Source organism: Seriola aureovittata, chromosome 6 (genome assembly GCF_021018895.1).
Source record: "Seriola aureovittata isolate HTS-2021-v1 ecotype China chromosome 6, ASM2101889v1, whole genome shotgun sequence".
NCBI classification, from domain to species: domain Eukaryota; kingdom Metazoa; phylum Chordata; class Actinopteri; order Carangiformes; family Carangidae; genus Seriola; species Seriola aureovittata.
Genome location: NC_079369.1, coordinates 25,845,900 through 25,861,505, shown reverse-complemented (window position 1 = coordinate 25,861,505; position 15,606 = coordinate 25,845,900). Strand labels below are relative to the sequence as shown.

At 40.2% G+C, this 15,606-nt stretch overlaps 1 protein-coding gene across 1 annotated transcript; it reads right to left on the bottom strand.

Annotated features, from left to right (window-relative positions):
• Nucleotides 1–4,417: 4,417 nt before the first annotated feature.
• irf4l (interferon regulatory factor 4 like) lies at nucleotides 4,418–13,672 on the bottom strand. The gene is made up of 9 exons (XM_056377702.1): nucleotides 13,594–13,672; nucleotides 13,175–13,374; nucleotides 12,277–12,463; nucleotides 11,891–11,964; nucleotides 10,950–11,088; nucleotides 10,755–10,853; nucleotides 8,481–8,855; nucleotides 6,526–6,638; nucleotides 4,418–4,791 (listed from the first exon to the last, which is right to left on the bottom strand). Exons 2-9 carry the CDS (start codon nucleotides 13,370–13,372, stop codon nucleotides 4,639–4,641), a joined length of 1,338 nt encoding a protein of 445 aa, XP_056233677.1. The 5' UTR covers nucleotides 13,373–13,374; nucleotides 13,594–13,672; the 3' UTR covers nucleotides 4,418–4,638.
• Nucleotides 13,673–15,606: the final 1,934 nt, after the last annotated feature.

Genomic DNA, 15,606 nt, shown 5'->3' with positions numbered 1-15,606 from the left:
CACAGTCTGTACTTTCGAACAAATTTCACTAGAATCTGATACATTTTACTTCGATTCTGTGAACTAACCAACAGACAACATGGTTCTCCTTGGTTCTCTCTTTAAGTTGTTGTGACACAATTAAATTGGTGCTTTTATTCCAGTGCAGCCTGTTTTGTGCACGGAGGACAAAAATAGCGCCATATTATGAAGGACTGAGATATAAATGCAAATTAGTAACAGTGTACTATGGTTTGTGGCATTGCCTAAAATTTTGCAAATCCAAACTTAGCATCTCTGATAGCGATGCTAATTTAACGCTGTACAGTGCTCAGAGTTTAATACTGTGATCTGTGGTATTGCTTCATGTGATAAATCGTTTTATTACAAATACCTAAAAAAACGCAAAACCTCTCAGGTCATCATGGCAAAGTAAAGTTAAACCTGCACATAGCAACAATACAGACAAAATCCAGGTCCCTGCAGGACCAATGTGAACTACACTTATATGTCCAGAGCCTCTATGAACATACAGAGGTTCTTCACATGGTTTCAAAAATGATCATGAAATCTCTGCAGTGCTGTTGTACTGAACTGTTAGATTGTGTTAATGTGACCCACCCTGTTGAATATCTGCAAATAACTTCTCTGCAGATCCATGTCTCTCACTCAAATGAACCATTTTTGCATCAGTGCACATTTGCATACAGTTGGTTTTGTTTGCACCATGGTTTAAACCAGCGGCTTTACCCATTCATCTCTGGAGCTCCAGCTCATGCTGTCTGGCATGTCAGCGTCTAGCTCTGTGGGAGGGGAGTGAGCACAGGGTGTGTGCAGGGTGTGGACGCTGCAGGCCGTTAGTCGGGGCAGCTAACAGAAGACTGAATCCAGGAGGAAGACGTGACACACAAAAGAAAAACGTGTCATTATGGTTGTGGGTGTAGGGACTTGCAAAGTGAACGCTACGGTTATGGTAGATCTAGTCACTCAGGGAGAGGACACAGACTGTGACACGCCCACAGCTCACACGAGAAGGTTTGAGAAGACATGAGGGGTTAACTGAGGACAGTGTGGACGTGCTGTTGTATTGTAGCAGGAGTTAGATCAGTTATCTTCTGGCTACAACTTTCTGTTATTATCTACACTCACACATTTTCTCTTGTCTTGGTTTCCCATCTACATGTAGGGGAAAGCCGTGCAGGGCTTGCAGGAGTTGTTTTGATTCTCTGTGTTCTAAACTTAGCTCTGACCTCCCACGGATTCATTCACAAAACAGGTTCAAAGCCAAAAACCTTATCCGTTCTCCACCAGCTCTCTGTTTACAGTAACAGTGGTGAGAATGGGGGAGTTTTTTTTTGTTGTTTTTTTATTTTTATTCACCAGTACTCTGTTCCATTCAGGAGACAAGATGACAAAACTTACACAAACATAACAACTTTGATCTAAGTTTTCTACACCGTGAGTGGAGAAATTTGACACATCAGAGGAAATTCGACTGAACTCACCCTGATTGTAGAGACAGAGTAACAGATGATGTCGTGCAGCTGGATTTGTAAAAACACAGAAAGATTAGTCAGAAACATACACAGATTTTACATAGGAAACGTGGCATTTGACGGGGCCACCCTGTATATCAGTCACTTGAAGGGTTTGTGACACTGTAACTCCCATATACAGCTTTTTTAAGCACATTTCATTTTGAATTCAATATAATTCTAACACACTATAATGGAGTGGTAAGTGTCGAAAAGAATATTTATAAGCGTTTATTAATGTACAGCAACCTCTCCTATGAACACCTATTTTACAGTATTACAACTGTAGTTTATTCATCTGTTTATACCCCATCCTCCACTAATGTGTGTCCACAGGAAGAGTCCTGCCTCAATGACTCAATTCCCCCCTTTTTGAAATGTACAAAAACAATGTTTTCTCTCAAGGTGACAGGTGACAGGTGATATTACCTGCTCTAGAAAAAACTGCAAGGTGTTTGATAATGTTCTGCCAAAATATGTGGCATGTTTTTTACTTTAAAGTTAACAGGTTTTTTTTAACAGGCATCGCAGTAACTTTTAAACTACATTAGTTGGAGCTTCGATAAACTGAAACTGACAGTATGTGTTTTCACATGAGTCCAAATGGCCTCTGAAATACTTGGCAGAAAATGTATTATCTTGAACTCTTTAAGAATAAGTTCAGTGATATTTTTGTATTTTTTAGAATTATCAAGAAATTCCACAAGAAAACAGACGAAAAGCCAACAATTTGTTAGTCCACGTCATTTCCTACCCTGTGTGAGGAACTCACCTCCAAAACTTCATCTTTCTTAACAAAGACGTAGGCGTCAAAATGGCTTTCAAATATATAATTGGGTGTTTTATAAAGGTTCAGTAATTACCTAAAACAACTGGCCACTGTCATTTTTCAGAAACGTTACTTAAACAGAAAATGATGCATTTTTTAGGGCCTATTTTCAGTGGTGGATGAATCCACATTTGCTGCTCTAGGGAATATTTCTGGCAGCAGGACAGAGAATATGGAACTGACGAAGGAACATCACTCTGTGACTCACTGTTTTGTTTTTGGACAACAATGGAGCTTAATAAGACACGCCAGACTCTGGATAGAGACACAATACAAATCAATTCATTGTTGGTTTTGGTCTTGTTTTGGTATTTGTTGACGTTAGAAATATTTTAAAAAATCAATATTTGCTCTGTTTTATCAAGTGTGCAGTTGATGTAAAATTAGTGATTGTCATCAGTTTTGATGATAATCAATTGTTGAAGTCATCCAGAAAAGATATGCAACAAACGTTCAGTTTAAAATGTGTTTTTGCTGTTTGTTTTATCGTAATAAATTTAATATCTGAGTTTCTGTGATGTCACCTTGGGCCCTATGGACTTCATAAAATCTATAATCAGCACATTAATAGTGAAAATCATCATGTTTGATGTTGACAACTTGTTAGATGTGATAAGGTTCATATTTAACTGGAGCCTGGTGGAAAGGCAGCATGCATGATGACATCGTCCTCACCTCTTCTTGTAAATTATTTCACGGCTGTGACAAAAATATTTAAGGGGTTTTTTTTTTCTGATTGTTTTCCATGGAAGTGGAAACGAGACTGTAATCTCTGAGCAGAAGTCAGGAAGGCTTTCTCTTCTGCGCAGCGCGGAAAGCGTGGCCAACCTCATCCTCTCTCTCCTCCCCTCGTGATGTCATCACATTGTTTGTGATAACGAAGTGTTTGATTAACCGACCTCATCCTGCATCGGAACCACACTTCCTGTTCAGACACTCACACACAGCACTGACGTTACACACTTATGAACAGAGGTTGTCACTCTTTTTTGTTTTACACTTAAGCCATTTATTGTTTTGTCAGAACAGAAATGTGCGTTTTCAAGGTAAAAAAGCTCCAAACATTCACTTCAGCTCTGTCTCAGATCTCATGTATGACACTTATACTTAGCAATGTATCATGGGACTAGAACTATATCCTAGAAAATTGAGTTGAAAAAGCTTATCTAACATCATCTCCCTGAGAGGTTCTCTCATAAACACGGCCAGGCATAAGACTTCATTCATAATTTAATAAATGCTGATAGTGTCTCCTAGCAACAGAAAAATCTAAAATATTTACAAGTAAAATGTAAAATTATTCTTAAAGGAATAATTCTGCATTTTAGAAAACATGCTTGGCTCACTTTCTTAAGGAGAGAGGTTAGATGAGAAGTTTGATACCACCAATGTTTAAGTATGAAGCTATAGCTAATAGCTCGCAGCGTGTTAGCTTATCTTATCATAAAGACAGGAAACGGGGAAACAGCTGGACTGGCTCCGTCCACAGGTGAAAAAAATCTTCTTCCCTGTACTTTTAAGTTCAGTAATTAACATGATACTTCGTTAGGGTTTTGCCGCAGATTAAACAGACTGTAAAAACAACTATGAGGTGCTTCACGAGGGCCGTATGGTGCCAAGAAGAAATAGTCCCAAACAAAACCCATTGTAAAACATGGGATTGTTGTTTTTTACGTGTCGTTTTTACCTGTATAAATTGTGAGCTTTGGAGGTGCTGATACATGTATTTTATTACCTCTGGACGGAGTCATGCTAGCTGTTTCCCCCCGTCTCCAGTCTTTATGCTAAGCTAAGCTAAGCTAAGCTAAACAGTAGCTGGCTGCAGCAGTATATATAACTGTTGTGTATGAGAGTTAGATCAATCTTCTCGTCAAACTCTCAGAAAGAAAGTGAAAAAGCATGCTTCCCAAAATGTCTAACTATTTATTTAAGGCACAAAAAATGTAACTTAGTTTTCTATAGTACAATCACCTAAGCTGTCAGTTTTGTTTGCATAGTAAGTCTGGAAAATATTCATGATCCCCTAAATATACAGTGAGGAAAAAAACAGTTACACTGCAGATTTGTTTTCAGCCACACACACACACACACACACACACACATACACACATACACACACTGACAAACACACACCGGACCGTACCAGGCAAACACTAACTGTCACTACATGTCCATCGTTTTATGTTTAACACTGTCCCAAAGTTTTGTCCCCTTGTCTCAGAGTTTCCTTGTCGCCCGTGTGAAAGGTTGTTGCTGCATCTTGAAGTTTTCAACAGTCACTTGAACCTGCATGGTTCACTCCTGCAGGCTGCTGCTGTGGTGGTGTGTGATGGCCCTCTGGTAGTCCTCCGAGGGGTTTATGTGTTCCGGGTGATCGTAGCTGCGGTAGAAGGAGCTGCCCGCCTGCTGGGCGTAGAACAGCAACTGCCTGGCAAACAGCGGCTCCACCTGTCGCACAGCGGGTCAGACAGGTGAGTGGAAGGCTTTAAACTGGCACCATAGCTACTGTAGTTTCTATGAGCTCAAATCAGCAACAAAGTAATATTTGAAAGCCTATAAAGAAAATTTAAAGTCTGGTTTGAGTGAAGTGAAAAATGGGATTTGAAAGTGTAACATAACAACTGAAAGTCTGTAGCAATGTTTCATAACTTTAAATCCATGTTCGGTGAAACAAATCTTTACTGAAAGGTCCTTTTACATGCTTTTTCAAGACTTTTCAACTTTAAGTCATGGTCTTCCTCCTGGATAAAGTTTGCTCACTTATCGTGGAGAGTACAGAACTGTTAAACTTTGGTCATGTGATAGCAGGTACCTGTTATCGAGGGCGGATGAACAAACTCCAATCATTGACGGTGATTGTGAGATGTGGTTGAAAGCTCCTTATATTGTTTTCAAGGCATTGGGGTTTTTTTGTTCTCATTTTAGATCCTGCAGAGATTCAACACTTTGTTTTCAACACTTTGTTTCAGTGGATAAAATCTGCTCTTTGAGCTTTTCAAAAGTGGATAGATCTGAAATGTACGGAGGACAGACTGATCGTGTGCTTTAACAAAATGCGACTGTACTAATGGACTAACGATAACTGGCGGAATAATACTTCAGCCCTCTGGATAACTGACTCAAACTGATCTGGCGCTGAAAAAAAAACAAAAAAACAACCAATTCAAACTGAAATTTGCAGCAAAGCAGTGTCCAAAGTTGAATGGCATTGGTCGACCTACAGACAAAACAACTCTTAAATCAGCATTTCATTAGTCTGCTTATTATTTTCTTAATTAATCTGTCATTTTTTTAGGCCATAAAATAATACACAATAGTGAAAAATGCCCATCACACCCTGGCCAACAATCCAGAACCCAAACATATTAAGTTTACTATCAAACAAGACAAAGAAAAGCAGTAAATCTAATGATGCAGAGGCTGAAATGAGGAGAATGTTTGGTATTTTCACTGCAGATCAGCTAATTGATTAATCGACTGATATTTTAAATTCTAATTCTTCAACTGACATGAAAAATAACGGCTTCCTACAACTGTTACTGCAGCTTATGTGTCGACTGAAGATGATGAAAGTTGGACTCTCTACTGTCCAGTTAGAATAAAATAACAACGCGAAACAGAAATCAGCAATGTGTGAAGTAAAAACAAAGACCTGACAAATAAAGGCTGGTGTATAATTGGTTAAACCTCCAATTTTTGGGTTTGTTTGATTTTTTTCTGTTCAGATTTTCCCAGGTCGACAAACGTTACCAAAAGTCCCATTATCTGAGGCTGAAATAGCAGATGTGAATCTTTCAAAGGGATGTGTTAAATTAGCCTGACAATCAGACGAACTGACTTCCTCCTTCATTTTCACTCTAAATCACTGAAAAAAATCAGCAGTGAGCAGTGATTCAGAGGTCTGGCTGTGGCTCAGCGCTGAACATTATGAGTATGAAGAAGTTCTAACAGACTTTCAAATCTTAGGTTTTTATTTTCAAATCCCATTTTTCACTTTTCAAACTATACTTTAAAGTTTCAGGACTTTACATCCAAACATTTAGTTTTGATTTTATGAAGCATGATACTGATTTGACCTCACACCCTCAGTTATGTTTCAGTGAGCTCATGTTGGAGGTTATTATGATCAGATATGAGGTATTATAGGGAGGTAGATGCTTGTATTAAAGCACGGGGAGTCACCTGGACAGTGAGGGTCCGTCTTTGTCTCTGTGGGTCCAGGCACTCGTCTCCGAAACTCAGCAGGACCTGGAAACGAGGCAGGGGCCGACCGTGGAGCCCGTAACTCTGGATCTCTGGTTGTCGGGAAACAGAGGGGAGGGCACTGCTATTAGCTTTGATAGGTGAAATACAAGTGAAGTGGCAGATTCAAATGATTTCAGAAGAAATTCACTTGAAGAGGTGTGACCTTTTGGGGTGATTCGAACGGAAAGTCCTGGTCACACCGTGTATGCAAATACAATTAGCTGTCAGACTCACACAGCTGGGGTTGTCTTAGCATGTGGGTGGGTGGAGATGAATGATGTGGCTGTGTAGAAGTCACGTGACTCTATCCTCATGAAGGATTTCTACTTGAAAGGGTTTTTCTTTTTCTACCACAGTTGTTAAGTAATGTTGATTTTTTAGGGGGTTTGTTTCTGTGTAGTAATGTTTTGAGATAGAACTCATCCCAAGCGACTTCCAGTAACTGAGCTGGACTTTTTTCAGACACAGAGATGAACATGAATCTGATTCGTGAAGACTTCAAGTCTTCACTGATTACTTACTGTTAGCCCCGCCCTTGTGTGTGCCTCTCTTAGATGACCGTTGCATTTAAGTGACGGAGCTAAGCACCATGTTTCCGATGAATACATTCAGTGCAGTCTTTGACAAACCCAGAAGGTCGAGCAATAACACTCCCCCTGTTCTGAAGGTTTTTCCAGATTCATCAAAGATTGGTCTGAAGTGTGACGGCCTTTAGGCCTCTGGACCAGTTTCCTGGTTGCTGGGATCTGGGAGGTGGCTCATTGAGAGTGATGGCTGACACCTTGTGACTGCTCACATATATATATATATATATATATATATACACAGTATATAGGTGAGCAGTCAGTCTCTCGCTTCCCTTTGGTTAGTTGGTTTGGTTGGACATTTGGTTGATATATTTTTGGTTTTCTTACACTCACACATGTTCACATATCTGCACACTACACACATTACTGATGAACTGACTCCATAATGTATTTTTACCTCAAAGAGTCAGGTGTGGTCCCCACCTGACTCTTTTCCTCTAGTACCCAGAAATCACACATCTCCATCCTCAAAATACAGAATAACCTTCATGTCTTTCTTGTGTTTTACTCAAAGAGCAAATTTCCAGCCATAGTTGACACGTTGGAAACAAGTTAAAAAATCTTGTTTAAGGTGCAACGTATGGAATATTTTTTTCATCCAGGTGGTCAGACGAGTCTTCGACCTTCAAAAACTTTGGGTTTCCCAAAGATTGCCAGATTCTTAGCTCTGTGACTCAGATGTAATGATAATACATGAGAGGCACAAACCATAGAATACAACTTTTCAGTGTAGTAATCTGTTCTAACGCTTGATTAATCAGTTGTATTACTGGATATCGAACCTTTTTTGGTGCTGACTGAAATGTGTCCGTATCAGAAACCGTCAAACACTGGCAGCGAGCATCAAATGTCAGATCAGACTTGGAGATTTGAGTGTTTTAGATTACTGTAACGTTTACCATCTCAGAGGTTTGGCCTCTTTTTCGGTATCAAAACTCGGGTATCATATCGGCACTAGTATCGAAAAAACTACTCAGTCCCATGTGATTAACGGAAAAAACGTTGATTTTTTTACTTTTGCGGCTTCAATGCTGGTTCGTCAAAATTAAACTATGTCGAACAACCATTACTCCTGTCCTGGAGGAGATTTAGTGACACTGCTCCTGAAGAATCAAACTTTTTTGATTCATCAAACTTAAAATGCCAAATATTTGGTTCCAGCTCCTCAGATGAGAATATTTGGTGTTTCATTTCTGTGAAGACTTTACCTGGGGCTTTTAGAAAATGGTGATGATCATTTTTCAGATTAAATGAGTATCATTTAAGTGAAATGACTCATTAGCTGCTCTGCTCCTGCTGTCTCACCTGTGAGGTAGTCCTGGGTGTGCAGGAGTTTACAGTTGACCTCTCTCTCCAGCTTGTTGAGCTTGTCTCCATACGGGGACGGCCCCCCCTGCCAGTACACTCTGCTCTGACACATCCTCCGAGCGTAGAGACCATCTGCGCCCATCCACAGGTACACCCCCCTCTCCAGGGTGGACGGGGGACTCGGGGGACACTCCTCTGCCCTCCTCTGGCCCGAGAGGCTGTCCACAGGCAGGGGGACCACGTCGGGACCTCCGGTCGGCAGGTAGTGCTTCTCTGGGGGGCACGGGGTGATGTGGCACCCCTCCGGACTGGAAGTGGTCACCTCCTTCACCAGACTGTCCCGGAAATATACAGAGACGTGCAGGCGGAAGTCTGGATGGAGGTGGGGACACAGGCGGAGGTGAAACAACATGTTTTCAACACATTTTGATGCATGAATCTTTTCATCATGTTTCTCAGTGTAGTGGAATGTCTTTATCAATTTCTCCACAATATGAAAATCAGACAGTCAGGTTCATGATTTTAGTTTGCATCACATTATATAAATAATCTTTGTAGTGTGACAGTTATCTTGTAAATCCAAAGTGATTTTAACTAATGACTTCAGTGTTTACCAAACTACAAGTTTGGACAAAGGTTGTTCTCATGTGTGTTTATTTCTAGTTCTACTAACTATTTGAAGTATTGATCCATTAGAAGATATATTTGTGGTTTTAAGTACAAAAAACCATCTTAATGTAGTTTTACATCTCCTTTCTCAGGCTTCTCTCTGGAGCTCTAGTAACAACAGGTCGGTGAACCAATCAGAAAAGAGAAGGCTCTCTTCTGATTGGCTGACTGTTTTCTGAGTGATCCAATAAAAAATAAAGCAGATCTCAGTTAAACATTCAGAAAAACCAAATCCAGCAAGGTTGGATGGTGGGTCCAGGTGGGCGGGGCTTGTGGCATGGCTGAGAGAGGTGACTGCTTTGTTGTGACATCACAATGTTACAGAAGTCCTGACAGATGGTTTTAAGGCTCAGTTTCTGAATACAGGCTGTGTGCATTTCTCTGTGGACTGAGCGCTTTGATATTTTCACAGTATTAATATAGAACCTAGACCAGTACCAAGAGCTTCTGTTAACTCTTGAACTATTTAAAGCAGCGATGATCTGAGTTAGAAGTAGCAAACTTATTTTATTTGCATATTCTCTGTAAAATGTGTCGTTCTGTGGGCAGTAAGAGCAAACAGGTAAACACTAGACTAGACTGTTTGTTTTTTTAAAGTTATTTTTTGGTCAATTTTGGCTCTTTTATTATGACAGTGACAGTGAGAGAGAGAAACAGGAAAGGTAGGGGACGACATGCAGCAAAAGGCCTGAGGTGGATTCAAACCCAGGCTGCTGCAGTCAGGACTGATGCTCTCTACAAGGTGAGCCACCGGCGCACCACTAAACTGTGTTAATTGTTATATGCAGCTAGTGCTGACTGGACTCATTGTGTTGGGGTTTGGACGTTCTGTTTGTGAGGTTAGCAGGATCTGTGTAGTAAGTTTTGTGTTGGATTCATTTCAAACTATGAAAGTTTATTTAAGGTGAAACAGCCATGTTATCACCAAAAATGTTTGAAGCACTACTGGAGCCTCCATCAGGCTCACCATTGTTTTTCCTGGATGCCAGCGCACAGTGCCGTCCGTCCAGGTTTCATTAAAGCTGCATTAATTCATTTCTGTCCAACAGGGGGCAGTAAATAATCCAATCTAGCTGAAAGATGCGAACACACTTGATCCAGGCTTAAATATCTGGCTCTTCAGCGGCTAAATGTTCTCTCTCTCCACCAGCTGGTCTCTGACTTTGTCTACTGAGCGAGTAGTGGATCAGTGGGCATATTGAAACACCGGCCTACAGGGGCTGATACGAACCACACAGTAAATGTAAGAGTTAAAAATATTCACGGTACTTTAATCACAGCGCCCCTGTTAGGCCAATCTGTGTCATTTTAAATATTTAGCATTAGCGTCCCCCTTCCATGTTTTCCCAATATCAGAGCATCAGACTTCTTAAAGATGTCTGCATGAATAAAGACTAAAACGAGCCTGTTTACAGTCATTTAGGTGTCTGCATCTGAACTATGTCTTTTTAATGGCCACAAACAAAGCACAGTCTTGTACATGTGGACTCTCTTGCATGTTGCATATTGTAATATTGACATTGTGTAAGGATCTTTTCCACATTGAAATCACCTTTAACCCTGAACCCTTGAAAATAGTGAATTGAAAGTGTTGTTTCGTACCTGAGAGAGGCTCTGCTGATCTGATGCTGGCGTCCAGTGTGAAGGGCGGGGGCTGGCTGTCAGGACCGTATGAGTAAATTGAGGCTCTGAGCTGGTATCCTGTAACAAGCAGCAAACAAAAGATGTATGAGCATAATACTAAAACAAGACAAGGATGCTGATGTTTGTGTTCTGTATGGGTATTCAGCGCCGTACCGTTCTCCATGGACGGGCCCTGCCAGGGCAGGCTGCGGGGGGGACAGGGACACTGGGTGAAGGGTAGTTCCGGCAGGGAGGCCTGCTCCTGACAGTAATCTCTCCAGCCACATTCAGGTGTGGCCATGTACTGAGACATCTACAGACAGACACACACACCATCAGCTCAGCATGAAAACGTCACTGTCCACGTCTGTAAGTATGTTGTAAGTATACTTTTATGCATTTTAATGTATATAGTTGTATAGATGTCAGAGAGGATGCCCATGACCAACTCTGCTCTTATTTAAACTGTATTTGTGGCTGCGTTCAGTGTTATGTCTGAGAATGTGGGAATTTAAATGACGTGAGGAGGAGAAAATATATAGAAATATATAAAAACTAAATAGTTAATAACAAAAAAAGGGAGTTTAGTGTATATATAATGTATAGTATATGTCGCAGAATTATATTTCTGTTAATGTGGAGCAGGGTTTAATGCAGCTTTTAGGTTGTTACGTTGTTTAAAAATTAATATATACATATAAAATTAATTATAAATATAATAATGAATACGTTATTTAAAACAATTTTAAGTGTTTTGGTGACTAGTCTAGATTTCCGTAGGTTTTCAGGGTGTAAAATCCTGGCACCAACATACAACACAGATTCATTTTTAACACCATATTGTTATTTGTGCTGAATATTGTCTAAAACTATGAAGTGCATCAGTTGCAGATGCAGTTTTCACAAGTTCCACATCTTGATGATGTTTCTAAAAATTTAAGAAAAACTTTGGGATTCAATGAATGAGCCTGAGGCCTTCAGGTGGTGTCTAGTGTATACAACATCATTCATGTATGCACTCATCCACTGTCTCTGCTGCACATCCTCTCTCTCTCTCTCTCTCTCTCTCTCTCTCTCCCCACCCCACCCCTCATTTCCATGTGTATGAAAAGCACCTGAGTCTGCAGTGGAGGATAGGAGTGCATCTGATAGCCCATTGGACTCAGAGGGCTGTCCTCCTGCCGGGGTCCTGAATGCAACACAGGAAAGTTCACATATAAAAACACACACAGAAAAAGTCCACATCTGTTGACACATCTGTTGGCACTGTGACCTTCAGTGGCGGTTTAGTTGTTCGACTCTAGTGCAGTGAGAAGTCAGCGACCTTTACCCCTCACACTCTGACACATTTCCAAACTTATGTGATAAAAGCAGTTGATCATGAAAACAAACTATTAATCATAAATTCAGTTCAGAAGTTAAACCACTCAGTCTTTTAAGTCCAAAAAGCACAAGTTTCAGTGCTGAGCTGTTAAATGCTTGAGGTGTTAGAGTTACTGACTTTTCTTGGCGCCCTCGGGGATGATGCGGTAGACTTTGTACGGGTCTGAGATGTCCAGCTGACTCCGCTCCACTAGCTCCTCAAAGTCGTTGCTCTTGTTGAGGGCGCAGCGGAGCCGCGTCTTCCAGGTCGGCGGGTCAGGTTTGTCGATCCCCTCCCGAAACTTGCCCTTGAACAGCGCCCAGGCCTGCAGACCAGACCCCGGTTAAAAAAAAAAAACCCTCTCTACCTCAGACCACCAGGTCTGCTGCAGTTTTCATTGCACAGCATGTGGAGGTGCGTTTTTATGGCAACATCCACATAAGGCGTGAAAAGTTTATTTATAGCCCATAGAAAGCTGAAAATGAGTCGATCAATAATTTGAACGTTATTTTAATATTTTTAAATGGATAAAATATCAACTGTTTGCAAGCTGTAGCCTCTCACATGTGAAGATTTCCTGGTTTTCCTGCTCTTATAATCACAGCAAACTGAATTTCTTTGGGTTTGAGCCCGTTATATATGAAAGCCAATCACTTTTAAAGAAGCTGTGTTTGGTTCTTGGAGCGTTTCTGGGATTTTTACGTATTTTCTGACATTTTATGAACCAAATGATCGATAATTGATAAAGTATTCTGTTAGTTATAAATCCGTTTATATTCCACATTTCATGCACGAAAGCGATGCGAAGTTCATTAAAATAATGAAATAAGACAAAAACTGGTAGAAGTATGATTAATGTGGATTAAGGATAGCATACTTGTTAAAAGGATCATTCAAAATCTCATATTCTGACTTCATATCAATCTTTGTAAGACTTGGAAATTATTTTATTTTCACTTTGTAGACTACTTTTATTCTGAAAGTCACGTTTTTAATTCTATCTGGATGAACTCTGGAGGATGCAGGTTTCTCTTACCTTGAAAAGCGCGGCATCCTCATCCCGGTTGTAGTCCTGTTTCCCGGCGTGTTTCCACGGTATCCTGAAGATGGTCTTCTCGTCGTTCTCCCACACCAGTCCGGGATACTTCCCGCAGTCCACCTGGTCGATGAGCCACTGGCGCAGCTTCCCGTTCCCGCTGCTCCCGGAGCCTCCGTAATCCACCTCAGGGTTCATCTCTGTCCAAACACAAACTCCACGGTCAGGTCTTGTACTGTGTGTTTCTGTGTTTGTTTGTGTGTGTGTGTGTGTGTGTGTGTGAGAGAGAGAGAGAGTTTAGCAGAGGATGATGATGATGAGTTTATCCAAGTTCAGTAAAACTCATTAAGGGTTTACCCCCCTCCCTGGTCTCCCACGCAGACTAAACGTGGCCGGGCTCGGAGTGATCTTGGTCTTACCTGTGAAACTCGAAACCGTCAAGTTTTGAAATCAATCAGTCTCAGAAAGCCCTCATCATTACGACGGGCCCGCTTAAATCCTCCAGCCTATAGCGCGCAGCAGCGGGGGGGTGGGGGGGCGGAGAGAGGGAGGACGCACCTGCTCGCTCTCTCTCTCTCTCTCTCTCTCTCTCTCTCGCTCTCTCTCTCCCTCTCCTGTGAAGCTTATCAGCGCGCTGAGCACTGCTCGATCTCCAGTAAGACACCGGGGGAAACCCTGCTGCCGCTGCCGGTGTAAGTCACAAGTGTCACACACCCGCACATGTGGAAAATCATCGGGACGGAGACAAAAACAATTCTTTGAAATGATAAAGGCTTTACAGAAAATAAGAGTAGAGCTCCGCTGCAAACACATAAACATGAGTTTGTTCCCACTGGAAGATTCAATAGAATAAGTGCTGCTGATACCGCAGACGGACAGTAACAGCAGAAGTTTATTATAAAGTGTGTCATATGAGCAATTATAGGGATATTACATAGAAACAACACGAAGAGACTTAGAAATACACCGTATAGCTATGTAACCTTAATTATTGAACACATTAAATTAGTTTATTTAGAAGTGTTGTATACTAAGTAGTGCAATATTATTTTACTTTATCATATTATCCATTAGTATTACTTCGTTGAGTTTATTATTATATAATTTCATTGTTATTTATTATTTAATATATAATTTGTAGCTAGGTGTCACATTGAAGTTGGTTATTTATAACCCCCTTTAGTGTGGAGCACTTTGGTTCCCACCTGCCATTGTTTGCAGGGGGACAGGTGTGAATGTGACAGTCTGTTAGGATGCACATGTCCTGCTAGAGATATTTGACTTAAAAATACAACTCAAAAAAAAATGTACTGTAAGAAAAATGTAGGTCCCGTCAGTGTTACAGTATAAAACATATGTTACGCTGTTTGATTATCACCACTGATGTGTTCACATCTAAGATGTATTTCAGTGTTGTGTATGGTGGACATGGAGAATTTTAACATTTTAATACACTGTTGGGTTTAATCTGTAACAATCTATCATATTTTATAAAGTCAATATATGAATTTAATATAAACTTTCCATCTGTAAAGTCATTATATACCCACTAAATGTACTGAAACACAATGCAGCTTTTCCCTGCAACACTGTAAAGAAGTGAATTTGACACGGTCCTTGATATCCTTGAAAGTTTGTGGATTTAAAATAAAAAAACCAAGACCGTGACATTTTTTAAACAGATATTGAACATTTTATTCATATATTTACCTCTTCAGCTCATGATGAAGTTTCTGTCTGTGCTGCTCAGGTTACACAACATATTGTTACATATTGTCTGCCGTCACTGTAACACAACACACATTTATTATTATTAGCTTCTGTAAAACCTGATAGTTCTCATTATAAAAATTCTGTATTAACTATGATACATGTCTCAAACCATGCCGTGTTGGGAATTGGGCCTTGAAATTCCTTGAAAAGGAATCCTTGAATGTGATGTTTAAAATGGTGTGGGATCCCTGAGTAGAAGTATAAAACAGTATAAAATGGAGCTACTTGTGTAAACTAAGTGAAACTGTGCTAAAGTATAATAATCAAGTACATTATGTATGAAAAGTTACATGTCACTGTCAGTGCTGTATAATGACATAATAATATTAATGGATCATTACAACTGATGCATTCACATATAATAACATATAATAACATATATAATTAACATAAAAAAGTTTAGGTGGAATTTATTTGAATGGTTTCATATTGTTTTATATTCTTTGAATGAGTCCTGAGCCCTGTTGAACTGAACTACCAGACTGTATTTATATTTTAAACAAAGTCCTCCTTCAAGCAGCTAGGCATTGCTGCATCAGCATTAATAGTCTAACAATGTCTGATGTAATAATGAATCAATCACAGGGGAAGGGTTTTTTTTTTGTGTACTTTTATTTTTGAAAGTAAGCACCATTTTGCTGATAATGTTTCTTTACTTT